Source organism: Thermobia domestica, chromosome 8 (genome assembly GCF_964235325.1).
Source record: "Thermobia domestica chromosome 8, izTheDome1.hap1.1, whole genome shotgun sequence".
NCBI lineage: Eukaryota > Metazoa > Arthropoda > Insecta > Zygentoma > Lepismatidae > Thermobia > Thermobia domestica.
The window spans coordinates 3,067,858-3,085,034 of NC_137461.1; the positions used below are offsets into that span (position 1 = coordinate 3,067,858).

Sequence of the window (17,177 nt, forward strand, 5' to 3'; positions counted from 1 at the left end):
CCTCATACTGCGCATCTTCTCTTCGTATTCTCTGTAGTCATGAGACTCCCAAATTTTAGCACAAAAGGACATAAACTGATACTTTGCTTTCTTAGTTACAGAATCAGATATTCTGTTATGCTCATGCAGAGTTTGTAGAATGCGTTTCATCCTAGTTTGAGCAAGTTCTGGATTGTTCTTTTGTAGCCTGGAGTCCAAAGCTGACAGACCATGTACCAATTTGTACTTCAGAGGGCTCTTTTCCACAATCTTATTGATTGTGCCCAGCAAAAAGTTTCGAAAGTCAAGCCTGAAAGCTAGTTTATCTTTATCTGATGCTGTCAGATCTTTCAGTAGTTTTTCTGTCTTAAAACCGATGTCCACGAAGATGACAAGTCATACTTCGATTTCTGCTTTTACATGATCAAATATACCCCTCTGTGTCTCTATATATCACACACACACACAGAGAATCTCACTCCCTCAGCACGAAATAGCAACACTGCATCACTGTGGTCCTCTTCGCATGTCAATCTCTACAACTGATACAGAGGAAACAATGCTAGGCTGAAAAAAGAACGTTACACTTGCACGTTTACGTTCCCTGACTTCCCATCACGTTTTACTTAAAATGTATGATTTATCTGACATGTTTTCACTTCCCTGACTTTCTGGAATGCAAAACGAATTAGGCATTTTATCGACTGTAGTTCTTTTTATTCAAAATTCATCCATTCCACATCAATACACGTTCAACCAATGCTAGCATAGAGTTTTTAATGTCCTTTTTCAGAATCACCTCAATGACTCTCGTCACGGCACACTGGACGTGTATAATGTTCATAAAATGTTCCTTTCATGGCCAATTTTAATTTTAGGAAAAGGAAATAGTCACACGGCGATAAATCAGGCGAATACGGAGGATGTGGTAGCACACAGATTTGTTTTTTAGCCAAAAAGTTGAACTGCGACGGTTCTGTGATATGGTGCATTGTCGTGCAATAAAGATCAACTGCCCGGCACTCGATACTCGGGCCTTACGCAAACAATTCCGTCATTCATCTCAAGGTCGAATTCGCATCGTGAGTGATCATTTCACGCTGTTCCACCAAGTCACTGCGCCTTTTGTTTTTCGGTCTGCCTGGCTTTGGGTAGTCTTTCAAGGACTCACGATCATCTCGAAATTGCGTATACCACTCGAACACACGTCTACGAGATAAGCATTCATCATCATATACTTGTTTCATCATTTCCAATGTTTGTGTAAATGTTTTACTTAGCTTGAAACAAAATTTAATATTGGACCTTTGTTTCATCGGGTTTGTGACGAGGTGACACCAGATACACTCACTTTTTTTTTTTTTTGCAATAACTTGACACTTCGTTAATCAGTTTTCATGATTGTGGTCTCGTTTTGTTGAGCAGATATCCAGTTTTTCGATATGTTGTTTCAATAGACGGTGCTAGTGGTTATCTGTAAACAGAAAAAAAAAAAAAAAAGTTCTGTAACTTTTCCGACATACTGTGTAAGGTACACGAAATTCCTACTGACCCACCATATGATGGCAATGTGCATATGTAATTCAGTAAGACGAATACAGACGAACACTATAACTGAGGAACTGCCCACAAGAGGGAGGTGGAGTTCTAGTACCCACCAGCACAACACCCGAATTTTCCTGTGCTATTCCATCATAGATCATTACAGGTACAGTCATTTTTTACTTATTGTAAACGTCTTTCCCATCTATAGAATTCGCGACTTATACTTTGACAATCATTGCTCGAACTAACGGGCTGGACAAAAAAAGCCAATGCACTTCTCGCTAAGATATAAAGATATTTTTGTTTGAACAATATTCAAACTAAAACACAATAACAGACTGAACAAGGCTATGTGATAATATGTGTTGTTTTTAAAAGAAACTTAACAGTTTCAACACAATAACAGTGTCTTCATCAGACTTCCACTTCTTCTGGCTGCTTGGGAGTTGGCCATCTCTTATATACTGTCCGGAAATAAACCTTTAATTAGGCTACGCCTCTTCATTAAAAAGTAACACTTGTGTTTTTCACTTTCATTGTTATCCGCACAAGCGTCCAATTAAAAGTTTACTTTTTTTGCTGGATACATACTGTCTTCTAATTATCCCTGTTATGTTCCCTTATTAATGTGTTCTCTTAATAAGGGAACATAACTTAAAGAAGAAATGAAAAGGAAGAAGAAAGACAACAAACTAATAAGGGAACATAACAAGGATAATTAGAAGACAGAATGTATCTAGCAAAAAAAAGTAACCTTTTAATTGGACACGTGTGCAGACAATAAGTGAAAGTAAAAAACACAAGTGTTACTTTTTAATGAAGAGGTGGAGCCTAATTAAAGGTTGACCTCCGGAAAGTATATAAGAGGACAACTCCCAAGTAATCAGGAGTGAAAGTCTGTGTTGAAACTGTTACATGATTATTTTTTTTAACACATTATCACATAGCTATGCTCAGTGTGTTATTGTGTTTTAGTTTGACAATATAGAAACAAGGCGTAATAGAATAGTTATAGAACAATATTCACTGGTAACTATTGAATCTGAATTAACCTAATTTATTCCCTGCATCATATTGTACCCATATCGAGGTTTAAATATTCTTATACACCCGTTTAACGCGAACACTGGTTTAAAATTTGATTAAAGGGAAGCACCCAGCACACGACTTAGGGGAAAAGTCTTTCACACTGTCTTTGCTACTACTCTTCCACACGACCTCAAACTTTTTGGTGTTAATATTGTAAGTCTCTACAAACAACTGTTCCTCGTTAAATGAGAACGAATAGATAATGTCTCTCACTAAACACGTACTCTGAGCTTTACACTTGAAATGTCCAACACTTTCTACGGCCTGTGCAGAGCTCTCGGCTGTTGCTCGCAATTCCGGTCGAAAACGCATCAATTCTGTCGAATAGATACCTGAAAAAAAAAAAAAAAAAAAAAAAAAAAAAAAAAAAAAAAAAAAAAAAAGAATGAATCATGCACATAATGAAATATAAACATTAATATAATAATAATAATAATAATAATAATAATAATAATAATAATAATAATAATAATAATAATAATAATACAAATAGAAAACAGACTGGATGTTTGCAGAATTGACAAATCCCTTAAAAATACGTTGCTACACAGAACCATTTTAAGGAGAGTTAATTCAGCTTAACTCTTTGACTACCAACGGGACACACACATCCCATGCGAATAATTCAAACATCGTTCGGAATTTGTTTTTAGAAAATTCTACAAAAATGCATGTTGTTCTTCCATCGGGTCAGATGTGTCCAGGAGACTGTGTTTAGTTTCCAAACTGTGTACAGATGTCAGGAATATCCTACATTAAAGGAGTCGTACATATAAAAGAATGTTCACATTAAAAAAAAAAAAAAAAAAAAAAAAAAATTCAAAGGTTTAAATACCGTTAGAATAAATTTTCGGTAAATTTGATTCGGACTTCAAGTATCGATTAGATTCTACAGTCTGAGTATCTTCAGTTCGATTCCAGACTAACTACACATCTTTGCATAGCCTCAGGATGACAACAGAACGGCAGAATATCAGGTGCAGATGCAAGATAGTCCACATTATTATCAATTTTACCTTGTGCTCAAAATTGAACAATAAAAGCAGCAGAGTTGGTTTTAGTATTTATATAAAAGGGAGAATCAAAAAGTAAAGTGTATCTTGAATTTATTCCGGAATATGGAAGTCGTACAAACATGCAACTGTAATATGTTATGCATATGTCATCACACTAAGTTTGCACGTAATCGACACTGGGGCTCGAATATTTATTCCATCGGGAGACCAAATCAGTTAATGTCGGTTGCAAAAGATTCTTGCTCCGAATTCAAGCCAGGTAACGACAGAAGCTTGAACTGCTTCAAGGTGTCAAAATATTGTCCACAGAGATGTTTATTCAGAAGTCCAGAAATCGAGTAGTCAGAAGGGGCTACGTCAGCTGTATAAACAATGTTCGAGAGTGTAAGGACTTACTTACTCATCAGTCACATCAATTCTCCTATTGGAAAATAAATTACACCACTCATACACCTGTTTACGTGCAATCACATTTTCTCCATTAATCCATCACATTCTCTATCAGTTCTTGGTAAGTTTCTATTAGTTCCTTCCCCTTGACAACAAAAATATCATGACGCACCTTCAGTTTTGTGTAATATTCTAATTGCCGTGCAAAGTTTCAACTAATTAAGTCACCGGAAGAAACAGCACATCACGCTCTGATAGCAGTGAGACGTGCTGTACCTCGATGCCTAGTACAAAAATTATGGCAGCATGCATCCAAAACAGTGGATTGTACAACTAAATTCACCTTACTTTTTGATTCTCCTTTGTGTATATACACACTACCGTTCAAAAGCTTTCGAAATTCCCGAATTTTTGTAAGCATTATCCTATTATTTTGGCACGAGAACTTTACCACCCTACATCAGAGATACTCCTGCCAACAGCATCAAATTTGATGACAGTTGAATTGAGGTCTGGGAGGTACTGCAAATGATATGTCAAATTAGAATTCTTAAAATTGGAAACAAAAAAGACAATTTCATATGGATATTACAAAGTATAAAGAAAAGTGTGGAAACTGAAGGAAGATATTAGTTTTGTTTGGAAAGTGTAGACATAGAGGGTCAATGCAGTGACAAAAATTTGAAAGAAAAAGTAATTTTCCAAATCTTGTAGTTAGTTCTTTATAGCTTGTTGATTTACTAACGTTTAAAACGCCAAAAATACCACACTTTGAAAGGCTTTTACAATGGTTTGCTCCATTGTTGCTCGTTGAAATAATAACGAAGAGCGTTACGTATACGCTTCCACTGAGCGACAATTGAGCAGAGAAGGATGTATACTGACCGTCGTAAACATTTTTCAAAGAATGGCATTTTTAACGTTTCTAAAGCCAGCATATCAATAAGGTATAGAGAACTGTAACATTTGGAAAATTGATTTTTCTTTCAAATTTGTATCATTACATTTCTCCACTGTATTTACATCGTTCAACAAAACTAATTTGTTGCCTCGCCTTGGACATTTTGTTTATTCTATGTAATATTCATATGGAATGACCTTTTTTTGGCATAGTTTTAAGAAATATAATTCAACATATCATCTGCAGTTATATATATATATATATATGTGTGTGTGTGTGTGTGTGTGTGTAATTTTTTCATTTCAAATACTCTGCTGAGAAAAGAAAGTAGAGCAGACTCTAGTCATTCTTGCTTTTTAAAACAGAGACTTTTTCAGACTCACTAAGGGAACTTTTGGTGCGAAAGGATTCAGAGCAATCACACACTTCCACTCTTGAGGTTGCGTACCGGCACCGTAAATCCCAGATCCGAGCTCGATTCTTGGTCCAATCAATCATTTTTTACTCTAAATTTCATTAAACTTATGATTACTCTCCACTCAAGTATGCTAGAACATACCATGATAACAGTTAAACACCGCTCCTAATCCCTGGATTATATACAAACGAAATAAACTCAGAGTGTATGTTACTATTGCAGAAACTATGTTTAGTAATAAGTTAAGGTTTTAATGATGTTTCTGAAAATTATGTATCGTAAGAAAATACGTGTTTTTATGTACCTTGTGTCTTTTAATTTACTCTTGATTCCTTGTGAAAACGAGAAACAAAGAAGATCTAAGAGAATCAAAGGATCAAGATATCACAGTTTCGCTTCTATGTAAACATTTGGCAGTCTTAAAGCACATTATCAATGAGGTGCAGATATTCTATAAGACGTCATCACAAATAGAAAACTCAACATATGAATCCTTCTATATTAGGACTCGGGGTGCACCACAAACCTTGTTTAATTATGTTCTGAACGAAAAAACGCACACAATGTTTCATACCATCAGAAAAAAAATTACAGAGAACTCAAGAGAAGTCATTTCAGTTGAAGTGTTTAAGAGTCTGCACAGAAGTTATCTCCATAGGAACATACGAGGTGTGTTCAAAAAGTATCGAACCTTTGATTGGCAAAAATACATTTATTGATTTGGAAATCTGAAACACTAATGCCCTTCAAAGTAGTCTCATCGGTAATGCATATACTTCTCCCAGCGCTCCCTCCCCCCTCATTGTTGGAAACACTTCTGGAACGCAGTTTTTGGCATGATGAGCAACCGTGCCGTCGCATTCCGCGTGATGTCTTCTCTTGACTCAAATCGCGTCTCTTTTAGTGACATTTTCAGCTTGGAAAATAACCGAAAATCACGCGGAGCCATGTCGGGTGAGTAGGGATCCTGACGACACACAGGAATGTTGTGTTAGGCGATGAACCGCCTGAATCAAATTTTGCGGACTCTCTCCTCATGCTCAAATTTTCGTTCCAAATTGAATATACCGATCCGATTGAATGGTTTCCGCTTGGGTATCGCCATATTGAGCAGCGATATTGCATCAAATTTTGCAAAAAGCTTGGCGATACCCACGCGGAAACCATTCAATCGGATTGGATGTGTATATATAGGCTCAATACTTTTTGAACACACCTCGTATACGAGAAAGGAACAAATAAACCAACATGTTTAAAAAAAAATAATGTAAATTGATACTCGATTAATCCTGGAAAAGGCTATTTCCTTCGATGATGCTTGCAGAAATAAGGAAGTAACATATAATTAATCAAGAATAAATTAAAGCGCAAGGTACGTAAAAGCATTTATGTTCCTTACGTTCAGTAAAGTTATTTTTAAGAATGTAATTTTTACCTGTAATATAAATCCAGTCATTGTGAGACATAGCAGAGTTGAAGGCCACGTGATTCGGGAGGCTAATTTCTCCCATTATATTCCATATATCAAGCTCTGGATGATACCAATACACTTGTGGACCAATCACAAAAATCTTGTCTTTGTGAACACAGCAAGCTGCCGAATACAAGCTGCGAGGAAGCGTTGCACAATGGACCCAGTTGCCTTCAAATAACAGTACAATAATACATATAAGAAATCACAGTGAAAATTAACTTTATTATTATTTCATTTCTAACTATTATACTTTTCTTTTTGTTTCTTTGTTTTCATTATTTGTTTATTCGTTTGGAATGTACCTTAGCTACACACATATGTGCTACGGAATGAGGAATTTGATCCTGGTGAAATGCGGCTCCTTAATTTCAGGTAGTTGCTGCTGCCGCTAGTGGCAGTTTCATTAACTAAGATTTTTCACAGGTTTTTCGCTATCCTAGCTTGCCATTGCAGAATTTTACCTTCAGGCAGTTGGTGACAAAATTTTTACTCCTCTAAAATGGGCAAATCTTGTAGAATTAACACAATACTAATCCCGACACATGGAAAGTGCTTGTTGTCTGTTTATAGGTGTGCGAAAAATTACACCTTTTTTTGTACTATTAAATAGTTCTTTACAGCATTACCATATTATTTGATATTAAAGTTTGGTTTGAAAGGCCTCGAATAAATTTCTATCTAACTTGATGTTAACGTAAGCTATGAACTTGGGAACCCATTTCTTGTACTCGATTAATCCAACTTTAACTTAGCAAATTATGGAAAATACAGGCTCACTGCTTTGAAGAACGAATATCAAGTAGCTGTGAGTATTTGTGTTCGAAAGGAAGTTACATACACAGTGTCTCAAAAATCCCCTGACATAGGGTAACTCTGTATGATATTTTCAACAAAATATGATGTATTCAATCTAAAGTGAAGGAATTTTTAAAATCGGACCAGCCGTTTGAACTGTACACTCTTTATGCGCCCAATGTTAAATGAAAATGCAACGTTACCATTTACATGGACCCACAACATAAATGAATGAAGTTACTGTCTTTTACGCAAACATTTCGATGGCCATCCCCCTTTTCAAATATTAACTTCATTCACTTTACTCCTCTTACATTTTGTTGTAGCTCTGATAATAACAGTTACCCTATGTCAGGGGACTTTTGAGACACCCTGTATACAGTTGTTCTTGTTCATTATATTCTTCGTAACAAAATCTTAAAGAAGAAAATCATAGACAGTGTTAAGTACAATTAGTTCCATGCAACTGTCCTTCCGCAGCCAAAATTGATCTCGTATGTAAATTTAAATGTCACATACCTTTAATTGTCTGTTCGCTGTACAATTATAAATTGAACTGAAAGAGATAATTAATAAATTTGTTATACCGTGAGATGATGTACCACTGTTTCAGTAATGCGACTGATTACCTGCTGTAGGATTGACAAACAAGTTTCGACGAGCAGAAATCATTAAGTTAGGATGCTCATTAACCGTCATTCCTTACGATCAACCTGAATGACATCTTTCATTCACACTTCGTTTCTCCTGGTACCGATGCCAAAATTTGACCACTTCACTATGCTGTCATCGCATTGCCCATCCAATCGTCTTGAACCCTATTTCTTCATATATGATCGTTCTATTGTCAAGAGAACGCACTGTAAGAATGGTGATTACTTTTTAGTACTTTCCTGCAAGATCTAAGGTACTGGCCCCAATAGATCCTTCTATCAGCGCAATATCATGTTATTCGACTACTCAAACGATGATGCACATATTGACGCTCCCAATTATTTTGCACATTTAAAGAAATTTTCTCAACATGAAGTGAAACATTTTTACAAGAGTTGATTTATTATAAGTTACCATTTTTTCCCCCGCGAAATGAGAACAGGAAAAATCGAATGTCCACATTTGTACAGCATGCACGTACCTACGAATGTTGCTGGTAGATAGAGTATGTGCATATAGTGTTAGGTGTGAGCACACAACCAAGTTCAGCAGTTGAATAAGTGTTCGGGGATGGAGGTGATAAGGAGCGAGCAAAGTGCATATATCAAGATAGCAACTTATAATAAATCAACTGCGGTAGAAATGCATGGGAATGCCATGCACAGCGACAAAAAGGAGTGAATGAGCGTGACTTGTCCTAACAGCGACAAGATGGGGGGAGGCATCCAAATAGAACCGAATATCAACTGCCGATCCGCTTCGCAGTGCATGTTAGGTCATTATTTCGACGTTATTAACCAAAAAATTGGCTACTTACCAATAAATCCTCCCTTGGAAAAGTCTAAATATATTTCAGACGTTTCGGAACTCAAAGCTGGTTCCATCCTCAGTGGCAAGGTAAAAAGAATTAAAACGGATAGGAGACAAAAAGTGTAAAACCAGGAATACATATCACTAACTGAATAAACGAAACGTAAAGAGTAGATTCTGAAATGTGACAAGCAGAGCGAAGTCCAAAAGGAGTGATGAATCGAAGATAGTCCGGTGTCTATGTTACGCCACTATTGCCAGACTCAAAATATGCATCAAAGGTAGGTAACCAAATCCTATCAATGTTGCTAGTATCCAGATTCAAAGCAGGTTTGTATTTATGAATAAAGAATAATTCTTTAATCTCTCGTTGTTTCTTTGTTTCTGCTGACCCTATTACATTAACCTGTTTTCATGTGTATGTTGTTTTAAAAAAAAGCACCAATCTCGACATGCCCTCTTCTTGTGACTTTTTTGTTTGTCTAATGTTCCTTAATTCGAATGTTAATATTGCGTTTTGTTTGGCTCATATATGAGGAGTCACATTCGCACTGCACGCGGTAAACGCCTGACTTATTTAGTGTATCAACAAAGTAACTTTTAAATTCGGTAAGATGTTTTTTGTAGACTTTTACGGGGGATACTTAAAGCAGATATATGTTATGTTTTGCAAGAATATGCTGAATTTTTGTCGATAATTGTGAAGAATAGGGAATTCCTGTTCAAGTTTTTGCATCTTTGGAAGTAACTGCTTTTGGAGCATGCACCGATTTACGTGTTTGATTAAACCACTTTTGTAAAGTACATACCTTGTAACTTTTTTTTTTTTTTTTTTTTTGGTATAAGAACTGTATTTAGTCATTAAGATTCTTTTGGACGATCACAAATTAATAATGCTCTGCGAAAGAAATTCTTGCAAATATTGGCCTTGTACAGAGGCGAATGAGCTGACTGTTGATGTATGTACAGTGCCTGCATGAGGTTTTCGATACACTTTTGTTATAAATTTGTTGTGTAATCGGGTAATCAGTAAGTCTAAAAATGGAAAACAGTTATCAAATTCACGTTCGGTGCCTTCCATTTCAATACAGACAGAGTATGTACCATCACCATCTCAGATATTGTTGAAACTTTTTTATATATATATATATATATATATATATATATATATATATATATATATATATATATATATATAACTAGACATGATTTTGAGAGAGCTATATTTTTTTGTTTTGTCGAGAAAAAAAATTCCTGCCAAGTAATGGGCCATCAAAGACGGGGAGTACAATTTATGAATTGTAGAAGACATGGAAAATTGTCAACTTCGGAGCCCCACCATTCAGCTATGGAGACAGGTAGAGTTATATTTCTTGTTGTGGTATGTAAATAGAGATATATGTAACAGACCGATCACCGGTTTGTTTACATTGGATCCGTATTGTTATGTGTACCGGTTAAAGTCGAAGTTGGTTCCCGCATAATATTACTGTGCCCAGTTTTGTTACGTGTAAGTTTACACTAATTTAATGTTAATTCGTTTTATATTGTTAGTATAAGGAATGGCACAAAAGAATACATATACTCAATCTTGATATGAAGTACGCACGTGAACTCATCCGGAAAGTTAAATTAAAACTTTGAGTATTATTATTTTTTTAAAAAAAAAAAAAAAAATCCAGTTTTACCGATTCACTTCAAACCATGTAACCGTTTCTTCACAGTTTATATAGTATTTTGGAACAATTAATATAAATAAAACTGAATATTACTGAATTTTTAGCTTAAAAACTTACCGAATAATTTAAAATAGCTGTGTTATTAGATTTTATTCATTTGTGAGTCATCTAGACGTTCACTTGTTACACTATATTACTGCTGATATGGCGATCCCTCTGGTTATTGCCGCAAGAGGGCGTTCGAATCGCTATAAGTGAAGCTAACAATTTGAAATATGGCGGATTAAGAGTCATCGTAAGTCGCTTGTTGCTATGGAGAAAAATTAAATAGTCACCTGAAATAACTAAGAGGATATTTATAAATTACCGTACGAAATTCTTGGTAAGTTAGATATTAAAAATAGATATAGAGATTCATGATTTTACAGTTAGGTTCTTGTATCGATATGTATTTATGGTAAAATTATGCGAATTATAATCAAAGAGATAATAGTAGAAACCGCGTTTATAGAGGCCTGGCTACGAGTGTAAGATGACGCAGTAAATTGATAGATTTCTGTGTGGAAGAACGATGGCTTGTTAGCTCCTCCAAAAATTTAGAAATTCTGTAACTAAAAGTGTAATTCGGCCTGTAACCTAGTCAAAATCGTGATTTAGACTAACCTGAGATGTTATTTGGAAGAAATAGATACGGAGGAGTCTAACAAAAGTCAAAATTTAGTGAAACCTTTTTCGGCTACAAGCCATCGAATGTCATCTCCGCCATTATTAGACATATGCAGTAATGGAGTGGGAGATGTAACTTATCGAAGTTGATTGCGGCGGCGTACCGGAAAGATATTCTACGTTCGTGGAGTGTGTAGCCGGTGTACCGAAGGAGTCATCTTTCGATTAAAAAAAAAAAAAAAAAAAAAAAAAAAAAACCGCAAGTAGTTGAAACCTACTTTGCGAAGTTCGATCACCTTGTGGACTGAGAGGTTGGACTTACATAACCTGTGGAACCTTTTGAAATGGTAACATCTTCTCTTTGTTTTTCTTGCTTAGTCATGGAGTTCTTCGAGATTACTATGTTTAGTTAAATCGAAGGGCGTTACGCGTCTCTGAACTTGTCAATCGTCATCATCCACCCATACTACAAGCATGTATAATTGAATTACTAAATCTTATGTGTGTCTCTACGTAAATTTGAAAATATGTATGTTGATATTAGGGTAATATTTTACTTTGTACGTACCTTTCGATGACAATGTACCTTGAAAATTTTGAATATTTAGGTTAGATCGGTTATGTTAAACACATTACTGAATTATGTCTCGTGATGATGCCTTATTTTATGAAATATTTGTTGTAGGTTAAGTTAGGTCTAATTTGCAAGTGTGTGATCTATAGTATCTATGTAGGTTAGGTTAGGAGATTCTCTTTTACCCGTGTTTCTAAATTTAATACGTGCCTTTTATATATTGCAATGTGATATATGCTATTTTGTGGGGAACCTTTACTATGAACGCACATACGAATATTCCGTGTCTGAGAATTTAAGTATTTCGTAATTCATTTCATTTGCTTCAATACTGCTTCGTGATGTATGTCAGTCGTATACATTAAGATGAAATTTCTTTGAGAGTGCTCTAATATATTAAAGTGTCTTTAGTCGTATTTGTAATATATGCGTGTAGGTTAGATAAAATTTCCATTTCTTATGTGTAAAACCGGTAACAATTGTGATTTGAGCGTGCTTTCCTATATTTTGTCGTGTGTTCCTTTGATATTAATTTGTAATGTATTTTGTATCCGTGCTTGCCATATTTTGTCGTGTGCATATTCAATACGTGTAATGTCGGTAAAATTATATGTCGAACTTATTTTGTCGTGTGCCCTTTTATATTATCTCTTAATACATTAGTGGTTTAAATCTTGTTTCGTATGTATGATCTCATTTCGTTGCACCATATATTTAGTTTTGTAGGTTAGGAAAATTTGAATATAACATGTCCTCCGATGTTAATATCGTATCTTGATGAGTGCGAGTAATAGATCTGTGCCGATGCGGGAGAACTTCGCTCTGGACATACATCCGGAGTTTGACATTACTGTTTATAAAATACTATTTCGTGCTGTGGTTGTTTATTTTTCAGTTAGGTAGATATGTACTTTGAACGTGCCGTGGTTACACTGCGGAATTAAATGTTCGTGCCTATATACATATATATTTGTCTCATCGAAACCGATAATATTAAAATATGTTTTTTTTTTCTTAACTTGCTTTGCTCTTATGCGTGTCCATCCTTCTAAGTTTACTTAGTTGTAAACGAAGATAAAAGGGTAAAAATGATAATAGTTCTTTAAGAGGCGTTTCAATAATTGAACCCTGTCGATTATATGTATTTTTTTTTTCTTTCGTTCTCGCTAGACATTTGTAAATATATCACTTTCATTATTAGTAGTGTTTTCATATTAAATGTGTTATGCGAACAATGCATAGATTAAAGTAAAGTAATGCATGATGCTACTCATTTTTTTTTTTATTATTAAAAAAATGGAGTTGTAGTAGCGATGATATTGCCTATGGCTGCATAATTTACATGTTGTTTAATGAACGACAGGAATATGATAAGTGATGAACGCCTAATTAGAAGGGATGGATCGTCAATTTTTCTTTGAGTAATAATATGTTCTATATGTACTAACGAAATATGTTCGAGAATCATGTTGAAGAATCTGGATATGTTAAAGCAATATAACAATGTCATTGCATAAAAATGTTAATGAAGTATCATAGAGATACCACTATCGAGGCAAATGTTTAATGACATTTTTTTTTTTTTTTAATCTGTTATGATTTAAATTGTTAACAAATTGGCACGAATAAATAGTCATACAAATTCAGCTCTATAATTTCAAAAATAATCTATACAATTAGAATTTATGAAATTTTAAATTTTTTTTTTTTTTTTTTTTTTTTTGTACTAATTAAGCTAAACAATGTTGACTCTTATTCTTGGTTGGCCACAAAACAAGAATCTGGAAACTTCTGATGATAAATAATAGCTTTATCGTTGTGTCTTTCTTTTCTTTTGCTAAAGCTAATGCAACCTGAACATTAAGTCTAATATAACCTTGATTTTTTTTTCAATACCCTGAAAACGATTTGTTATATATAAGTAAACTATATTTTATTATAGTTTGGTTTGCGCATGCGTATTTGTTTGTACATAAATTATTAAATGAACGTCAGTTTATCTGAAAAGTCAAAGTTTGCGAATTTTTTCGAGCACTTCCGGTTCGAATTTTAAAATTCTGTTTTCACGATTGGTAAGACCTAGTTACTGCTTTCCAAAAAAGAATCGTATCGCTTCTGTGTGCAACCGTTTCGTCGAAAAAATTCGAGAAATTTTCAAATTTTCAAAAATCGCCATTTTGTCGAAAACACCATTTTTTTAAATTCTGAAATTTTGTCAGATGGTTCAACTTTACGTGGATAATAAACACACCAAATACCATTCTCGACCAATGCTTCATGAATTAACTACAGCCTTTTGAAGTTAGCAAAGTTTCGTTAACTTTGATGGCACAGTTAGCAACACTGGAAACAATAAAATTGCAACAATTTGATGATGTTTGTGGTTCGTATTCATTAATTGAAGAATAAAACTTGTTTTCTGACGGCTCTTTATTATTTTGATCAAAAATGCTCTCTGAAATAGTAAAATGAACCTCCCCCCCTAGTCATCCGTTTTCTTAAACCGAAGTAATCTGAGGTGGAAATTACGATTACGAAACATGCAAATTTTAAGTTTACTTGAAACAGCCATCCAATAAACTTTGATGATCTATAAAATGCCTGAACTATTACCTCAGTGATGATTTGGAATGCTTCAGACAAAGTCCCAATAAGTGCGATGGCATTACAGTGATCGAAAATAGACAAAAAGTTAAAAAATCGAAACGTTTTCTTACGCGTTCCATCAATTTACGGACTTTTTAAACAGAACAATGGGTCACTCGAAATTTTATAGTTTGACCAAAATGGGTCAGTCAGTCCGCAACCTGCGAGGGAAGTGTGTGTGTGTATCGTGCAAATTTTAAGTTAGCTGCTACTGCGTTGCAACAAATCAAAGGTGCAGCCTGTATTGAAGCTGTCATGAGTGACCTATTTTCTTTAGTAGTATGATCCGTAGAAAATGACAGCTGTCTTCTTCAAGAATGTGGTGAATGTCCTGAAGTGGATGGAATAAGTGTAGAGTCTTTAATTATTGATCCTGATGAAAATGAAAGTGTTACGTATGCCATATGGAAAACAATGACCTCGTTAATAAAAATAAAAATAAATAAATAAATAAATAATATATTTTTAAAAAACCCTGCCACTTTCTGCTTTTGTATCGTACGTTGCTGGTTTAACTGTAAGAATTGTAATGCATGACTACATTAAGAAAATCCAAAGAGAATTAATTGCTACCGAAAGGCATAGTATAAAATTTCAAGATACAAATTCTATTTTACTTCATGTGGACTTCGCTGAAAACTGGACTTTTTTTTCTGCAAAGTGAAATTCAGAGTTATCACCGGAAAAACGTGCAAATTTTCATCTTAACGGCAGTGGTATATTATTAAGAAACAAGTGACAATTTTGTTGTAATAAGCGACAACAAAACACATGATTCGGCTCATGTACTCATAGCCATAGACAAGATTCTAAAAGTACTCGAAGAAAAGCGAAAATATAAGTTATAGAAAAGGGTTCGAATACGTGAAAGTAAGTGTCTACAATTTCCCAAACCGTGTCCGTGATTTCTAATGGTGCTACATCCCACCATTTCAAAAATCGCTTTTAGATGTTCGAGATGCAGACAGGTCCGATAAAGCAGTGGCTTTTCAGTGAAACTGGCCATGCAAGAATGTCTGCGACACTATTCGAGGGGTTGTAAAGAATGTGGCAACGCGGCATAATCTTAGGCAAAAACAGATACACATTATTAAAACTGCAGAAGAATTCGTGAATACAGTGTAAATACAAACTCCGGGTATTACTTTCGTTTTGTTGCCTGGAACAAAATTCGACAGTTTCCGAATATATATATATATATATATATATATATATATATATATATATAGATAGATAGATAGATAGATAGATAGATATAAATGCAAGAATGAGAAAGTGTGCGACCGGTAACTGATATTTAACGAAGTCATCTTTGGCTTTCGGAAAATGGCGAAGTTTTTATGGCAGTAACGTGTCACCATGAACTAACTTCATGCTTCCCCCCAAAATTGAGCTTCTGCAATTCAAAGTGTAGATTTAAGAAGTCTGCAAAAAGGAACTTTTGTTACATGCATATATGATAACCAGTGGTGGGTAGCAGAAATATTATGAATAAATCATAAATTACGTGAAGTTGAGGTGCTGTTTAAGCTTCCACATGAACCTTCAGCAGGGTACAGGTTTCCAGAAGAGCATAAGAGAAGTAAAAATAAGTGTTTTGTGACTATCGACAATGTACTACAAGTTGTGAGGGTAACAACCGTATTGGAGTATCTGCACGGTTGCATGCTGTTAACGAAGACACCAAGCAAGAAAATAACTGATTCATGTGAGAAAAAAAAAAAAAAATCAGTGAAATTTTGTATACGAAGACCATTTTAAGTAAGTGAACTTAAAGTTTGTGTGTTTCGTATGGTAATTTCCACCTCAGATTACTTCGGTTTAAGAAAACGGACGACTAGGGGGGAAGGTTCATTTTACTATTTCAGAGAGCATTTTTGATCAAAATAATAATAATAAAAACAAAACAGTCAGCAAACAACTTTTGTTCGTTATTGAATGAATGTGAATCACAAACATCATCAAATTGTTCCACTTTTATTGTTTCCAGTGTTGTCAACTGAGACATCAACGTTAACGAAACTTTGCTATCTTCAAAAGGCTGTAGTTAATTCATGAAGCATTGGTCGAGAATGGTATTAGCTGTGTTTATTATTCATGTAAAGTTGAACCATCTGACAAAATTTCAGAATTTTAAAAAATGTTTTCGACAAAATGGCGATTTTTGAGAATTTGACAATTTCTCGAATTTTTTGCGACGAAACGGTTGCACACAGAAGCGATACAATTTTTATCTCGGAAAGAGGGTAACTAGGTCTTACCAACCGTGAAAACAGAATTTTAAAATTCGAACCGGAAGTGCTCGAAAAAATCCGCAAACTTCGACTTTTCAGATAAACTGACGTTCATTTAATAATTTATGTACAAAAAGATACGCATGCGCAAACCAAACTATAATAAAATATAGTTTATTTATATTCCTATGTACATACCACAACAATAATTATAAATCTACCTGTCTCCATAGCTGAATGGTGGGGCTTCGAAGTTGACAATTTTCCATGTCTTCTACAATTCATAAATTGTACTCCCCGTCTCCGA

At 34.7% G+C, this 17,177-nt stretch overlaps 1 protein-coding gene across 2 annotated transcripts in view; it reads right to left on the reverse strand.

The window, feature by feature from the left end:
- Positions 1-282: 282 nt before the first annotated feature.
- LOC145692651 (kelch-like protein 40) overlaps positions 283-17,177 on the reverse strand; it is a 45,011-nt gene continuing 28,116 nt past the window's right edge. For both annotated transcript variants that reach the window (XM_081768006.1, XM_081768005.1), the window contains exons 7-8: positions 6,774-6,980; positions 283-2,945 (exon numbers count right to left, since the gene is read on the reverse strand). In XM_081768006.1, coding sequence (XP_081624132.1) covers positions 2,656-2,945; positions 6,774-6,980 — 497 coding nt within the window. In that variant the 3' untranslated portion in view covers positions 283-2,655. The remainder of the gene's footprint in view (positions 2,946-6,773; positions 6,981-17,177) is intronic.